Source organism: Pinus tabuliformis, chromosome 1_2 (genome assembly GCF_031772625.1).
Source record: "Pinus tabuliformis cultivar Carrire ecotype Pingquan chromosome 1_2, CPIR1, whole genome shotgun sequence".
Classification (NCBI taxonomy): Eukaryota; Viridiplantae; Streptophyta; class Pinopsida; order Pinales; family Pinaceae; genus Pinus; species Pinus tabuliformis.
The window spans coordinates 1,315,881,613-1,315,898,171 of record NC_142298.1 but is presented as its reverse complement, the minus strand read 5'-3'; the positions used below and the strand labels follow the sequence as shown (position 1 = coordinate 1,315,898,171).

Sequence of the window (16,559 nt, the reverse complement as noted above, 5' to 3'; positions counted from 1 at the left end):
TGTGGCTTCAAACAGGTCATCGTGGCATTTTCTCTATAACCTTTTTTCTGCGAAGCTTCAGTAGCTGAAATTAAAACCCATTTGAGCCGAAACCTTGATGAATCTCGTGACCGAATTTTAGATCTTGGTTCGCTATATTTTTGGAGATATGACCTGAGGGATTTAAGGGATCTGTGGTTTGTATCTTTTGATTCAGTTTCAGGCTCTCGAATTCCATGTCAAACAAGGGGCCTTGGGAAAATCGTCATAACTTTCTCTCTGAGCATTGGATTCAAATTTCGTAAATAGTCACGAAAAGAGGACAGATTGTAGTTTGTTGAGTAGCATTTTTAAGGCCGAAGGTCGCAACAGTGACACGTGGCACTTCGTAAAAGTTCGCTCTATTGAACCAGACTATTATCAGGTCATTGTGGAAGATTGGGCATAACTCTTTCTTGAAGAATTCAATCTTGATCAGACCTGTGGGGTTGCAAAGAGGACTCAGAGGGCTAGCATAGGACAAAATTTGAGACCCTAGAGATTTGAAATTACATAGATACAACAGATTCAATATCGAGATCGCAGAAGGCAAGAAAAAGCATGCATTCAAGGATCACTGCAGTAAGGACCACACCTCAACAGTCAAGGGTAAGTCTCCTACAACAAGGTCTGTATGATTAAGTGTTTACATTTGAATTTTGAGTATCATCTCTGACATATGTTTTTGCAGGACAACGTAAGTATATACAGGTTCTCGGTTATATCTCTATGTCTCTATATGTCACAGTTAGCTTTGATACCACATTTCATATGTCCTATTCTTGATACTACACATATGATGCTACACCAAATCTGCTAAATCTATATGATGTTGTAAGTTCATGTTACTTGTCTTGTCATAGTTGATAGAATGGTCTTTGTTGTTGTACTTAGAACTCGGTTTATCACAAGTCTAGGGTCTGTCATCAGTTTCTATTGTATACATCTTTAGGTTAGTTTTGGATATAGTCTTGCACAGAGTCCAAGGCTATATCAAGAGTGGGAGTCTTTGTCTACTGCTGCAACAAGTCAACAACAAAAGTGACAAGAACATTTCAGGTACGAATTGTAATTTTAATTTGTGTTTATTAATTGTTATGCACTTACATGTGTTTTGTAGGCAGAGGTAAGTTGAAGGGTATTTTGTTTTTCCTTTTGAGATTGGGTTTCGCTGGGCAAATTTGAATGCAGGTAGAAGAAGATTCAAGGAAAACATCAAGAAGCATTCAAGAGCTGAAGTATCAAATCAAAGGAAGCATTGCAACGGGACATTCTTTAAAGACATGACAATTATCCGTATATTCTGAAGAAGTGTCAAGGCCAAGAGTCATCATTGTAAAGTTGTAAAAGAGTCATTTGTAAAAGTGTCATCATTGGAAGAGTTATTATTTTAAAAGAATCAATTTGCCAAGAGTCGAAAAAGCATTGTTGGGAGGTATAGGAGTCTCTGTTGGGATGATGTCATGGTTGGGTTGCACGTCATAGTGTGATTGGGTGTTCTGTCAAAATCATTGTAAATCATACTGTATTGTGGATCATTGTCCCTGGTATGAGAATCCACACTCTTGCCTCATTTCAGTCATTATAGGGTGGCAGGGAGGTGCTAGGCAGGTGCATGAAGTCGCCTACAGGTTGGAGCCTGTGAACACTTTAGGGTGGTAGGTTGGTCTAGGATGTTGGGGCATCCATTCAGTTGATTACTAAAGAAACCAGGGCATTGGGGCATCCTTCCAATGGGAGCGGGACAAGAATGCTTTTCTAGAATTCTAGGAAGTTGTTGCCTTCATTTTAGTTGGGGTTGAAGATTAAAGTATTTATTAGAAAAGCGTTCGATGGTTTTTGTCTCGGAGGGGGTTTTCCACGTAAAATTTTTGTGCCTCCTGTGTTCTTTTATTTACTGTTATTACTGCATAAACATTAATAATAATTGAAGATTAACTAATGCTTTGAAAAGACTTAAAAGTGATAATTACTAAGGAATATTGATTCCCCCCCCCAGTATTTTCCAATAGGATCAACATCTTTGTCTTATGATGCATCAATTTTCTTCTAGTTGGTGATCATTGGATTAGCCATAGGCCTACAATCCTGCATCCTGAATCTTTTCATGATTTCTATAGCATATCTCCCTTGTCCAAGGAAGATCTCCCCCTTATGTTGCCAAATTTCCAACCTCAGGAAATAATGCATTTGTCGCAAATCCTTCATGTCGAATTCTGTCACTAGATTCTTCTTGCAATCCTCGATGAGCCTGGATGATCCTGTTAGGAAGAGATCATCCACATATAATACTAGTATTAGAGGCTCATTTTTTACAACTAGATAGTAGAGATTTGGATCTGCGTCACTCTTGACGTACCCCATCTTCTGCAAGTAGCCATCAATTCGAGCATACCACGTTCTAGGTGCCTGTTTGAGCCCATATAAGGCTTTCTTCAATCTGCATACACGAGACTTCTTCTCATGTGTCTCAAAGCCTTCCGGCTATTCAATGTATACTTGCTCTTCTATTACTTCGTTCAAGAATGCCGTTTTGACATCCATCTGATGAATATCCCATCCCATCTGTGCTGCAAGAGATATCACGGTTCTAATAGATGTATACCTGGCTACTGGGGTGAAGGTCTCTTCGTAGTCAATTTCTTCCTTCTGAGCATACCCCTTAGCCACAAACCTGGCTTTGTATTTTTCCACACTGCCGTTTGCAGCATATTTAATCTTGTAGATCCATCTCGAACCTACCACCGATTTCTTGAGGCCTAGGTACTACTTCTCAGACATCATTCACCATTATAGAGTTGTATTCCTCTACCATTGCATCCATCCAAACTTGATGTTGAGCAGCCTCTTGAAAACTGGAAGGCTCCCCATCCTGAGCTACTAAGGCCTGATATTTGTTTGGTTGTTTTCGCTCCCTTTTATTGTTTCTCAGTGTGCTGATGAAATCTTCTGCATCCCACAAAATCTGTCAAAGTTCTCGGCTCGTTCTTCCTCAGGTAATAGGTGCATCTGTTATCTCCTCCTCTTCCTGTGATTCTTCCTATTCTAAGGGAGAATTCTTGGCTTCCACTGGTTGAAGTTGTTTGACCAACGACTCATCTTTTGACTGCTCCTCAGAAGGCATTTCTCGAGATTTTATGAAAGCCCTATCTTCCATGAACTTCACATCTCGTCAGACTACTACCTTCCTACTCCTTGGAAGATAAATTCTATATGCCTTAGCGTTCTCGCTATATCCCACTAGATATCCTTTCTCTGCAGTTTGATCTAACTTCTTCCTTTTCTCCTCGGGTATACGACAATATGCTAAACTCCCAAATATCCTGAAATGGCTGACTTCAGGTGTCTTCCTAGTGAAGACTTTCTCTGGAGTAATCTTGCCCAATGCCCTATGAGGAGTTCTATTTTGGACATAGATTGTCGTGTTGCATGCTTCTGCCCACAGGAATTTTGGCATATCCTGATCATACATCATGGCCCTAGCTGCTTCCATGATAGTCATGTTCTTCCTTTCTGCTACTCTATTATGCTCCAGATTGTAAGGAGCTGTCCACTCTCTTATGATGCCCTCCCTAGCACAAAAATCAGTGAAGCACTGAAGTCCTTATCGACATATTCTCCACCATTATTTGAGCACAAAATTTTATTTTCTTCCTTGTTAGATTCTCCACCAGAGCCTTGAACTCTTTGAATCGACAAAAAACCTCATCCTTGGTTTTCAGAAAATAAATCCAAGTTTGCCTGGAGTGGTCATCAATGAAGGTGATGAAGTATTTGGCACCACTAGGAGCTTTAATGGACATTGGTTCGCAGATATCTGATTGTATCAATCGTAGTACACTCTTGGCCCTGTTTTTACTTCTATGAAATGCTGCTTTGGCATACTTGCCCAGAGCACATCCTCTGTATACATCACCTCGTTCTGTACTAAGATTTGAAACTCCTGTTACAGTTTTCCTGAGAATTCTCAGAGCCCCATGGTGCAAATGTTCTGTTCTTCTGTGCCATAGTTCATTCAAATCCTTGTCTCCATCACTGCCTATCAGTGCCATTGGTGATTCTAGTTGTAACTTGTACAACCTGTTACTTCTGATTTTGATCTGCACTTTCTTTTTCCAACTCAGGTGTTTGCTGTATACTTTCTCCTTAATGAAAAAAACGTCATAGCCCTGGCTTTGAAATTGGTGATATAGAAAGTAAGTTCATCCCCAGTCTTGGCACATGCAGCACATTGGTAGCATGGAACTGCTCTCCTGTTTCTGTTTGAAAAACTATGGTACCCTTCCCTACTGGAGTACACTTTGCCTTATTCCCCATGGTGATCTAAAAATTCATGCTTTCCTCCTGATAATCTGATAAACATTCCCGGATCCCTGCCATATTTCAGGAGGTTCCACTGTCTATATACCATACCTTTGATGATGCAGAGCTTGTCACATAAGCAACTCCTTCTTCCAATCTGGAAGCCAACATAGAGAAATCGAGATCACTATCCTTTGTGCCATTGTCTGAAAATCTGCACGGGTCTCCTGACATAGATGCCTTTGCATCATGATCTTGACCCATAATTGATTTTCCCTTCCTGTCTCTGATTCCTTGCTCTGATACCATGTCAAAAATCTATTATTGCAACAACTGATTTATTTTTCCTACTTATTCTTCAATAAGTTAGTTACGAAATCCCTTCAGTAAATATTAAAATAAATTCTACTGCATACATCTCACCATTAAACACATGCACAATAATCAAACACATCAACACAATTATTTTTGGTTAATTGTCCATGGAAAAGACCAATGCGGGAAAACTAGTGCAGTAGAGTAGGATTTTATTAATGAGCTTTTCTTGAGTACAATTAGGGTGCCAAACTAGCTCACCCAACAGAGATAAATTTTCCGGCACCTCCCCTAGGCTCAGCGTTAGTCCAGCTAGCCTCTCGCATCTCCTAGACCATTTGTGTCAGCACTCTGCTTCACTGCATCAACACTTGGCCTCTCTGCTTCACCCACGCAGGCCGTCCAGTGACTGCACAATCCTGCTGCCTCTGCGTCTTCTTGAGTGGCTCTGCGTCTGCCTCTCTGATCTTTGCGCTAATCCTTTGGTACTGTCTCTGCCTCTGTTACGTACTCGCTACCTCTCGCTGCAATCTAGTCTTGTGGTTCGAATTTCTCAGCAAGCCCTGCTCTAGAAATCGAAGCGACTGGTCTCCCTTAGTGTATTTCCAATTGATCCTCAAGCCTTCTCTTATACTTTTTCTGTTGATGAATCAATGGCTGAGATTAAGTCCCTAATCAACGGCTAAGATTAAAACAGACTTGATCTTCCTCTCTTAGAAGCTTCTCATCCTTATCTTTATTAATACCCATTAATATTTTTATTTTCCTAATTTTAGACTTAGGAACTCATTAAAAATATTAATTATTTTAATAACTCTTCATCCGAATGGAATTTTCCAAAACGATTTCTGGGTCTTGGAGATCTCATGTGATTTAGCCTCTCCACCAATTTTCATGGCTAGAGCACATTTGATGCTACCCCAAATCAACAATTTATACAATTTAGAGGGGGTGCAAGTAGACACGTCCATTGGGGTAGAGCCGACTTGTCATGTAGTGTGACATCGCACCTAGAGGGGTTTTTGACCCAAAATTAAAATTTCTTTTCGTTTTTCTTTTACAATATGTCCAAATATGACTTTGACACAAAAAAAACCTAGAAGCATGAAGAACATGTTTGTCTAGAGAATAATAATATATATTTTTTTCTTTTCTTTTTCATTTTGCGTAAAATACATAGTGGTACAAATTATGAGGACCGAAACTAGTTACATTCTCCAACACTTTCAACACACCCTCTTATCGAGGAAAGTATTTTTGGAAGAAACTCCTCGACCTGGATTTGTCTCCAATCCAACACACCATTTGTTGTTGTAACTACTCTCTTTTAACTGGAAGACTTCTTTGCTCCTTGTTGTGGAATTTGCACTCAAGACTTGTTTCTCCCAAGCATGCTCCTAGGAGTCTTAACATGCTCCTAAGTATCCATCAATGTTAGCTCATACTAATTAGTTCTAACAGATCTGGAAGAGGCCCCCACCTTGATGGATTCTTCCCCAGTCCTATTAGAGCAACCAAAGACTTGTCTAGAGTTTCTTTCCTTGGCCTTGGATTCTAGGATTATCCCTTGCCCCTACATGCCCCTCTCAAAATCATGTAGCTAGACCAATGTTGCACGAAGCGGGGATGCGAAAGCGTTGTTTTCCAAAAATTTAGGAAGCGAAGTGTCTCAGAAGCGTCTAATATATATATTTTTTTGCATTTATATAAAAAACATCCAAAATACCAAATTAGTTGTAGAAGACATGAAAACATGCATATTTTTACCTAAATCAAGATAGATATGGCATCCATTGTACATCAATGATTAATTATTCCAACATCAACCATCTACAATTTAGATTCCTCTTCTCTTGTCTAGCCTTTGCCTCTACTTCAATTCTATAGGGATTTTAATTAACATTGCCTAATTTTGATCAAACAGCTTAATCCAGGCCTTATAATATGGTAGAGAAAGCTTAACATGCTTGATCAATGATTTTGACTTGAGTGAAGGGTACATAATTGCTAAGGCCATCACAAAGGAGTTCAACAATCAATAACACCAACATTGGAGTACATGTAGGGATTGTTGCTCTTGATTAAATGCCAATCACATGCCCTCATACATGATATAATCCAATGAAACACCACAATCCCATTGATCCTGAAAACTATTAAGTCTGCTGAATTTTGAATGGGATATGAAATTCTATTTTCTCCATATGAAGTCTGATGAGGTTGGAACCACTCTCAAACATCCTGAGTCATTTCATGGTAATGTTAAAAATTTAAGTAAAACGATGGAAATGAAAGATAAAGGAGAATGTCACTTTTGCTTTAAGAATTTAACATTACCATTAGGGAGCATCTAGGAAGCGTTTAGGGAGCATCAAGGGGCACCTTGGGAGTATTCAGAAAGTGTAGTTCCTCACAGAATAGTTTGAAATTTCCAAAAACAAAAAAACAAAAATGCCCTGCGGAACTGTCCACCTTCTCTCAGATCTGCTCGTGATCCGCTGTGGATACACGCCCAAACCTCCATAGACACGCACCCGATCCTTTTCAGATCCGCAGATCAGGAAATAGGAACCGCGGATCGGGCAATAGGAGCCGTGGATCGGGTCCCCATGAATCCAATTTTGCAGGAATCGCCAAAAGAAGGAGGAACTGTGGATCCAATTTTTTGATCCGCTGTTCTGCCGAAGGATCAGTGGCGGTTTTGTACAAGACGCGGATCTGCTTTTGGATCTTCGGGGGGGGGATGGTCCTTGAAACACTGGGCCAGACTCCTCATTGGGATGCAGAGGGCTCTGATAGTGAGCCAATGCCACTGTCACCGTCCTTGCCATCGACTATTCTTGACATCATCGACCTCTAGCCCTTGACTTATTCAATTAGTCTTCTACATCACTGAGGTCATTGATCTAGTTATATACATGTTTATGAGGCTGTCCTATTAATGTCTCCTTATTTACTTCATTTTATCCTAGATTTAGCTTTGGCATTTTTTAGGAGTTGAGTTTGGAGTCTCACATTATTCTCATACTGGATGCATCCTCTAGTCCCATTGACCTACTTTTGTGGTCATTTGTTTCACATTAATAAAATTTTATCTCATCTTATTTCTTGCTTTTCAAGAGGGGGTTATCATGTTGATTTTTTCCTGGTAATTTTTTTGTGTGTTAGCCAGTGGATGCTTTAATTGCAGGGTTTTAAATAATAAATAGTTCTTCAAGCTATTATATCTGTCAAAATGATGAAAGAACTTGGTTCAACAGGCAATACAGGTGAAGTTGGTCAAACTGAGCAGTTAGCAGGTTTGGATATGGGGAAAAGGTCATACACATTATTACAAGGTCATGCAGGACCTGTTTATGCTGCAAATTTCAGCCCAGAAGGGGATTTCATTTTATCTGCATCAGAAGATTGTACAGGTATACATTCTAGGAGCGGTTTATTCTTGCTACTGTCATATTTGGAATGATCTTCTATTGAATTGCAGTTTAGTTAAAAGAAACAGTGCGTGATTTGAGCTGATTTGTATCGTGCAGTCCGATTATGGAGTTCGAAGATGAATGCAAATCTTGTTTGCTACAAAGGGCACAATTATCCTGTGTGGGATGTTCAGGTATCTGTTACATTGAAGTAACCAATGGTGAAATTCCCTAGTAGATAAGTCAAAGATATACATGTTTGCTTACTTTGTATTTCCTGTCGTTATGTTGTCAAATGAATTGACTTATTTATGATACCAAAAAGGATACCGGTTCCATTAATAATAATGATTGATGGTATAACTTTACAGTTTTAAAAAACAAGAAGCGAGACTAGAACGTTTTTTCATCCAAGTCTCTCACATTATTTCTTAGATGTTGTCATCGTTGAGCTGAATCAGATGACACACTGTCCAAGGATAATGGTTGGTCCAATTCCAAATATCTTTAAAATGATCATGTGATGTTTCAACATAATGTTGTACCCATGATGATGAACATGCAAATGAGAGCTAAAGGCATTATTTAATTATTGGTTCATATTATCTAATGAAGCAGCTCCAAAACGGCTTAATATTGCTGAAGGCACACTGCATGAAACAGATTAACACCAAATCCAGCCATAGAATTATAATATCATGGAGCACTTATATCAATCTAGATATCATGAAATTCTATCTTCCTTGTTTAAGGCCATTGTTGAATCGTTGCCTTGGTTTGTGCTCGATAACCCTTGCTTGACTATTTAACTATTTATCTAATTAATTCTCAAATTTCTGATAATTCACTTTTGTTATTCTTCAGATGAAGTCAGATGAAGATTAGTATAACTTTCAAATCTTTTAATTAATCACCCGACTTTCAGTACATGTTGACAATGTATATAATTGGCATAGAACATTGTCAATAATTCGGATGAAATTCAAACTCTTACAGGATTGGAGGAGTCCCTAGTTCTACTATGGATTCAGACTCATGCTGTTTTTTCATGGTTGTGACTTTGGTGGATGCAGTTTAGCCCTGTGGGACACTATTTTGTCAGTTCTTCACATGATCGAACAGCTAGAGTTTGGTCAATGGAGAGAATTCAACCTTTACGGATCATGGCAGGACATCTATCTGATGTTGATGTAAGTTTAAACTCTGATGTTTCTTAGATGTATTTGTCCTTATCAGTTGATTATTTTTTTAACCTTTCTTAATCTTTCCTTTTGTTTTGGCTTCATTTGTAACTTGCAATCTTGCATAGAAATAATTTGTTTATGATAGTTTTTCTGTACTAATAAAACTGAGAGAGGATCTGGATATGGAAAAACATTGGCACTCTTGAAATCTCTAACCAAAAAAAAACCCTTGTCTTGGAGCTGAAAGTGTACCTCCTCCCACCTGTTATTGCTTAGGTTGCACCTCTTCTCACCTGTTATCGCTCAGGTTGCACCCTTGGAATAAAAATTCCCAAGAGAGTCTCAGAATATCTATCACTGACTTGCCTGCTCTTATTTCAGAGTTACTGGATGCAAACTCCATGGGCATATTCATAAGGTTGTATTGTGGAATGAACTCTTGAAATTAGTGAACACGTTTTCAAAATCTACAGTGGATTTAATAAAATAAGCATGAAAGTATGTTGTTTGGATGGTGCCAAGTCTAATGGGGATTCAAATTTCAAACGAAGATTAACAAGGTAATTTAGACATCAACGCTTGTGAATCAAAAGGCTCTAAGCTGAACAATGAAAACAATGAAGTTCGCAAACATCAAAATGACTCTTTAAACCAGAAAACCCTCACTTCTGTTAGATTGTGCAAGCAAATAGAACAGCATTTTCATCTATAAAATCTATAAAATCACAGCTTATCTGTTGATTAATCTTATCAAATATGATAATATCATGTTTAAAAATTTAAATTATGTAAATACATCCTTATCAGTGAAAGCGAATGTTCCATGGTTTAAAAATTTGCTTGGTGTGCCATAAAATCTCAAATGATGGATCTGCCAACTAGGAGGCAAAGTGAACCCTCATAAATCATTTTTGATAAGATTAATTGATGGATAATCTGTGGTTTTATAATTTTATGGATGGAAATGTCATTGTTTTTTTCCAATATTTTTTTTTTTCTGTTATAGGGTTTTTTTTTTTTTTTTGGTTATTGTATTTGTTGAGTTTCGTAGAGTCTTGAACTGAGTTTTGTGAAGCTGCCAAGTTTTGCCCATTCCTTTGATATTGAACAATGCAATCAAAAATTTAATTACAAAGGTGTTATTATGAATATAATTCATATAAAAATAATAAATATAAATATAATAATAATAAATAATAATTAATTAACTAATGGTTAGTTAGTTAGTAATGGAGATATGTCTTAGAGACATGACCATTCATGAAAGGGCACCTGCCTAGGGTATATAAGCAGGCCCTCATTCTCATTTGTAATCATCTCATATCTTACATCAATTCAATATATAGTTACATGTCTTACAATGGACATTTATGCCTCTGAAGTATTTTAAAGATTTCGGTTGTGTATATGACTTTTGGTCATTATATTGGTATTAGAGCCACGTTCACTGATCACCAAGCCTTTGGCCATCAACCTCCCGTAATTGAAGTGTTTTTCTCAGAGTTTGGAGATTCTCCATATTTCCATTTAGGCCTTTGGCCCAAAAAAATTAAATAAAAAAAGATAAAAAATAAAAATAAATAAGGCCTTTGGCCATTGACATTTCAATTATTCTAGTAAAAAAAATAGTCCGATGTAAATTTTGAAGGAGAACATTCATATATATAAAAAGGTTCTACATTATTGATAAAAAGTGCATGATAAAGTCAAAAGGGAATCTTTCCAAATATCTTTAAAACTATACGTAAGAGAAGGAAGAGTAGATGAAATTATCTTGATTCTTCATTAAGTAGTTTACAAACTTGTGGTTTATGCTTTAATACTTGTAGCTAGGGAAAATTCAATGTTATTAGTGCCTCCAACTAGGTGCAAGGATACATCTGCACAATGTGGAGAGTCCTAGAACTCCGAATGCTAAGGAAAGCCCTATGAACAAATAGTTGGGGAACAAGTCAAAGACTCAAATTACACAACTCAGATATTACCCTAAATACCTGATTTGACTTGACTCTTGATGACCACCAATGTGTGCCATCTTTGGAAAAGCAAGGAATTATTGTGTGGGACAGGAATGACCTTTACTTTGAAAGGTAAGAAAGTTACAAATGTCAAAGGTGCATCGGTATTTATGTTTATAACTAGTCTAAATGCTGAAATTTTGGTACATAACACACATTGACCTCATCCCTGTGTCCTGACTCCTAACGCTACAAGGTTGGACAGGACTATCAATGTCTTGTTTGAGATAAGGATCAAACAATTTGTTTTTAAAATCATATGGTTGAGGTTCAAGCTGAAGTTGTTGTAACTGTGGTGTTTAGCATGTCTTTTCTAGAGTAGCTTTGGGTTTTCTAGTCATCGTATAGCATATCTGGAGCCATATTACAAGTAATTCTGAGCGCATTATAGAACGGAACGTGTGGCATTTCAGGCTATGTATCTTCAATGGTGATGGCTAAGAAGGAGGATGTTACCTTGAGGATGTGTATTGAATACCAAGACCTTAACAAGAGGACGAATAAACAACCAATATCCCATCTCCAGAATAGATGAGCTAATGGACGAGCTGAGGGGAGACAAATACTTTTTGAAGATAGATCTTTGTTTAGGCTACCACTGGATTCGAGTTTGGGAGCAAGACATCCTGAAGACTGCCTTCAGGTGGCAATGTTGCAGCACAAACTAGCAAGCCTTGTAAAGAGGCCAAAAATAGAGGGCACAACAATACTCTAGGACAAAGGCCCACTGTCCAGTGTCACCACAGCCTAAGTCCCTTTCTCTTCTCAGATTTTCATAGATGGGAGGAGTACTAGCAATGTTACTTGGGAGCGGAAGCGGGAGCGGGAGCGACCATTTTCAGAAGCTCCCGGTTTGGGAGTGAATCGGGGAGCGATTTTTTAAAAATATATATATTTTTTATATTTTTTAATTTTTGATACATATGTCAACAAAAACATGTAGAATGATGAAATAGACATAAAAAACATAAAAAAACATAAATTGATCATTGAACCATATATCACATCAATCATCTAGAAATTATAATCGTCATCAACCATGTCCACAAGTTGAGTCTTATAAATCATGATTCATCAAATTCAATATTAAAGTTTCAACTTCAAGCTTTCAGAATTGAAAATTCAATAACATTTATCATCATTGATCACCAAAGTAACAAGTTGTACTTGTAAGCCAAGTTTAACCATTACAAGAAGTAATATCGAAGATATTTCTAAGTCCTAACTTCTAACTGTTAACATGATATGAAATGTTAAAAATTTATAAAATGAAACATGAATAATGAGATGAAATGAAACAACTTTAGTCTTTCACAAAGCATCATATTCATAATTCACAATCATTACCAATGAGTTATAATTGCCAAGGCCCAACTTCAAACTTCAAATTTTCATTGTCACAGTGATATAATGTTTACAAAAAATATCATAATGTCATAATGATATGAAAGAGTCAAGAGTCAAGAGTCAAGGACTCAAAACTCAACAGTTATGAAAACTAAAGTCTAATAGAAACTAAAAAAGACAAGTAAACTGTAAATCTACAAGTGGCCCTTGCCACGAGAGTCTCCAGGAGTATAAGTAGGTCGTGGTGGTCTTCTAGGAGTCTCCCGCACAGACCGACGACCAGAACTAGAGCCTCCACGCGAGGGTGTCGATGGAGGTGGCGACAGCAATGGAACAAGACTCGGGCCCCGAGAATTGCTACTGGATGGTGGAGGTGGAGGTGGCATGGCTGCTGCAGCTGCTTCATTTTCATCCCGTACAAGCTCCTCTTCTAGTTCTTCCATATGTACAATGCCATCCTCCAAATTGTTGTCCTCAGGGTGATTGTCCCAAATTTTATATGTGGGATCTTCATTAGCCCGATCACAGTAATGGCTCAACAACCTCAAATTGTAGTGCACATAAACCAAGCTTTCTGCTCGGTTTTCGTTGAGCCTGTTTCTTTTCACATTATGTATATAACTGTAGGTGCTCCAACACCTCTCTGCAGAAGAAGAATTTACAACCTGTGAAAGAACTTTTTTTGCCAATTTTGGCAAAAGTCCGTGGCCGCCATATGTTTCCCACCATGTGAGAGAATCAAATTTATCTTTGTCGTCCATTGCATGGAAGTTACCATACAAACCACTGCCACTGAAGTATCTGCCTATTTCAAGGCGCACAGCTGCACATTCCTCCCTGTCAGGCACCAAATTTTCTAATGCTTCCAGATATCCTCTAGTTACCTCTTGATCTAAATGGGGTTTGGTCCTAACACCACCCCCTGCTGCAGGTTTGCCCAACCAAGATTCTGAGTAGTATTTTGGCGTAAGGATATACGCCAAGCAATGTAGTGGAAGGTTAAGCCTATTCCACCATTCACACACACAATCATGAATCAGTTTGTACAAGTTGGGATCTTTATTATGAACAATGTCTTTTATTTCCCCCAACATGGTATCCATTTGCTCATACACCTCGCCAATCACTGGTTTGTCTGTATTTGCAAACCGAATCATGTTATAAATTGGCTTGGTGAAATCCAATACCTGTCTCACAGTTGTCCAAAACTGCCCATCAAGAGCGGCCTCCTCCACCGTTTCAAAACCTGCCATGTCAGCTACATTTGTAGCCCTTTCCTTTAACACCTGCCAATGTGGACTTGATACCATGCTAGCTAATGCCTCTCTTACCTTCAAAAGGCGCCTGAAGGTGAGGTAATAGCTACCAAATCTAGTCCTCGCAATCTTCAGCAACTCCAATCTCGAGTGACTGCGGAAAAGGCCATGGGTATTGCTATGATTTGTAATAAATTTTATCTTTTTTTTTTCCTTTCTTGTACAAATCACCAATCCATTGGTATTGTTCATTTTTGTTTTTGACAATATCATGCAACAGAAGGTTCAATGTGTGAACCAAACATCCAGACCAAAATATGTTCGGGTATTTATCCTCAATAATTGCTCCCGCTGCCTTACAATTAGGAGCATTATCAGTGATGACTTGGATGACATTGTATGGGCCAATACGCTCAATTGTTTCAAGCAATGCTTCTGCAATGTTGATAGCGGTCTTGAACTTGTCTGAGTAATCATGTGCAGCTAGAAAGATGGGACCACTTCGGGACACAGCAAGAACACTTATCAATGGCTTGCCTTTTACATTTGTCCATCCATCAGATACAATGGACACCCCATTGTCAGTCCAAGAACTTGTCATTTTATTCAAAGAATGTGATATTTTTGCTTTTTCATGATCAAGGCCAACAGTTCTTGCCTTGTCATACCCAGGGCTCTTGTATCCTTTAGGGGCATCATTTATGGCAGAAACCATTTCGTGCCAATAAGGTGAGCGTAGAACATTGAATGGTATCCCACATGCATAGAGGAACCTGTAAACTTTTGAATCCACATCATTCCTACACCCCTCATCAAGGAAATCTGATATGGTTCTACGCCTTAAAGATGATGACCCTGTGCCTCCATGTCCATATCCACTGCCTTGGGAGGATGCTGAAGGAGTTCTTTGTGATGGTGAGATTGGTTCAAAGAAACCCCTTGATCTTTTTGTTCTGTATTGGGCGTCCTCCTCTTCCTTTATGTATTTGGCTCTATCTGCTGTTGACACCGCTGCACAAGTTTTGATTCCTATTTGTTTCTCTTCATCCCATGGCCTTTTCCCGCAGAGGTGTCTTCTAGCACGGGTGTATGAGCCTGTGTAATCAGTGTTGCAATGGGGGCAATGAAATTTAGTGGTTCCACCCCCTCTCCCTGTTTTAGCCCTGTGAACATATTTCCATAATGGAGTTTGGTCTTGTTTAGTTTTTTGACCCTCATGTTCACCCTCCTCCACCTCCTCCTCACTGGGGTTTTCACCCATTTGACTTCCTCCGGCTTCTTCATCCACCTCTTCAGTTTCAGTTCCCCTCCGTTTCCTACTCTCCACCACCATAATAACCATAAAAGGGACCAGGAAGAGGAAAATGCCAATAAATATCCCCAGGTCCATGGTGTTTGATGTTTGTAGGGTTTGAGTCTTGAATCTGCAAATTAATTTAGTTTATTGGGATTAATTCATTTAATTTAAATTAATGATCTTTAAACTCAAACAGGTAAATTAAACTAACCAAATTAACTACCTAACCAGCTAAACTAACTAAATGATTAAGTTACTTACCTCTGCAGGCTTGCTCCTCGCTCCTCAGCTCTGGCTCCTTGCTCCTCAGCTCTTGCTCCTTGCTCCTTTGCTCTTGCTCAGCTCTCAATCTCTTGCTCAATGAAGTTGAAATGATTTTTTTTTCGCCCATTGGGCTTATAAACTAAAAAAAAATTTCTAAAATTTTTATAAATTTCGGGTCCGACGGATTTTTTTTTTTTCCGCCGAACCGCTCCCGGAGTGTTTTTTAATGCCCGGGAGCGATCAGGGAGCGATCGCTCCCCGATCGCTCCCGGGCATTAAAAAATGCTCCGGGAGCGATCGCTCCTTCACAGACCAGGGAGCGCAAATTTTTTTACGGGAGTGCGCTCCCGAAAATTGCTCCCGTCCGGGAGCGATTTTGGGAGCGCGCTCCCGACCAGCTCTCGAGTCGCTCCCGCCCGGAGCGCGCTTCGGGAGCGGGTTCGAAGGGGGGGGCGCTCCCCCACAACACTGAGTACTAGTATCCCTCACTTGTGGTTGATGTGTCTAGGATAGGTTTGAAGTGAGGCAAGGTGGCTCATTCAATGGAAAGGTTCAATCAAAGTGTGATCTTTGGGAGAAGCTACGATGACTTTCCAAGGAAAACACATTGAAAGGAAGACTATACGAGACCAAGGGTTGAGATCTTTGACGAGATAAGAGTTCATCCAAGTTCCAGGTCGAGAAGAGAAAGGGTTGTGAATGATATACTTCAACAAGTACTAAAGCATAAACCTTCAAAGAATCCCCAAGTTTCTAGGGTTCCCACTTGGTGTGATGGCTATCGCATCAATTATATAGAGATTCCACCGTCAAAATTCGTTCAAAACTTGTGGATGCTTAGAAGAGAGACTATAAATGAGTTTTGTGTAGAAAAAATTCAAAACACACTCCTATTGAAATTCGCAACAAGCCCTAGAGGGGCATCTTGACAAAGAAAAAGAGGTAAAAGGAGGTGAGAGAAAGATGATTCATTGAGTTGAGTGATCACCAAGGATTTAGGACCAGTGCTTAGCAATTGGGGGATAGGTGTCAAAGATAACCTTGAGAAGGCAACTCGCTCTTCAAGGAGACCTAGAAAGAATTTCGCTACCCTTAGTGAAGAAGTAACAAAACGACTTCTAGATATTTACACTTCACTGAAA

General features: G+C 38.9%; 1 protein-coding gene across 1 annotated transcript in view; it reads left to right on the top strand.

Annotated features, from left to right (window-relative positions):
- LOC149211063 (transcription initiation factor TFIID subunit 5-like) overlaps positions 1-16,559 on the top strand; it is a 354,672-nt gene that overhangs the window by 240,922 nt on the left and 97,191 nt on the right. The window contains exons 13-15 of the mRNA XM_089396888.1: positions 7,896-8,051; positions 8,169-8,245; positions 9,125-9,241. Coding sequence (XP_089253014.1) covers positions 7,896-8,051; positions 8,169-8,245; positions 9,125-9,241 — 350 coding nt within the window. The remainder of the gene's footprint in view (positions 1-7,895; positions 8,052-8,168; positions 8,246-9,124; positions 9,242-16,559) is intronic.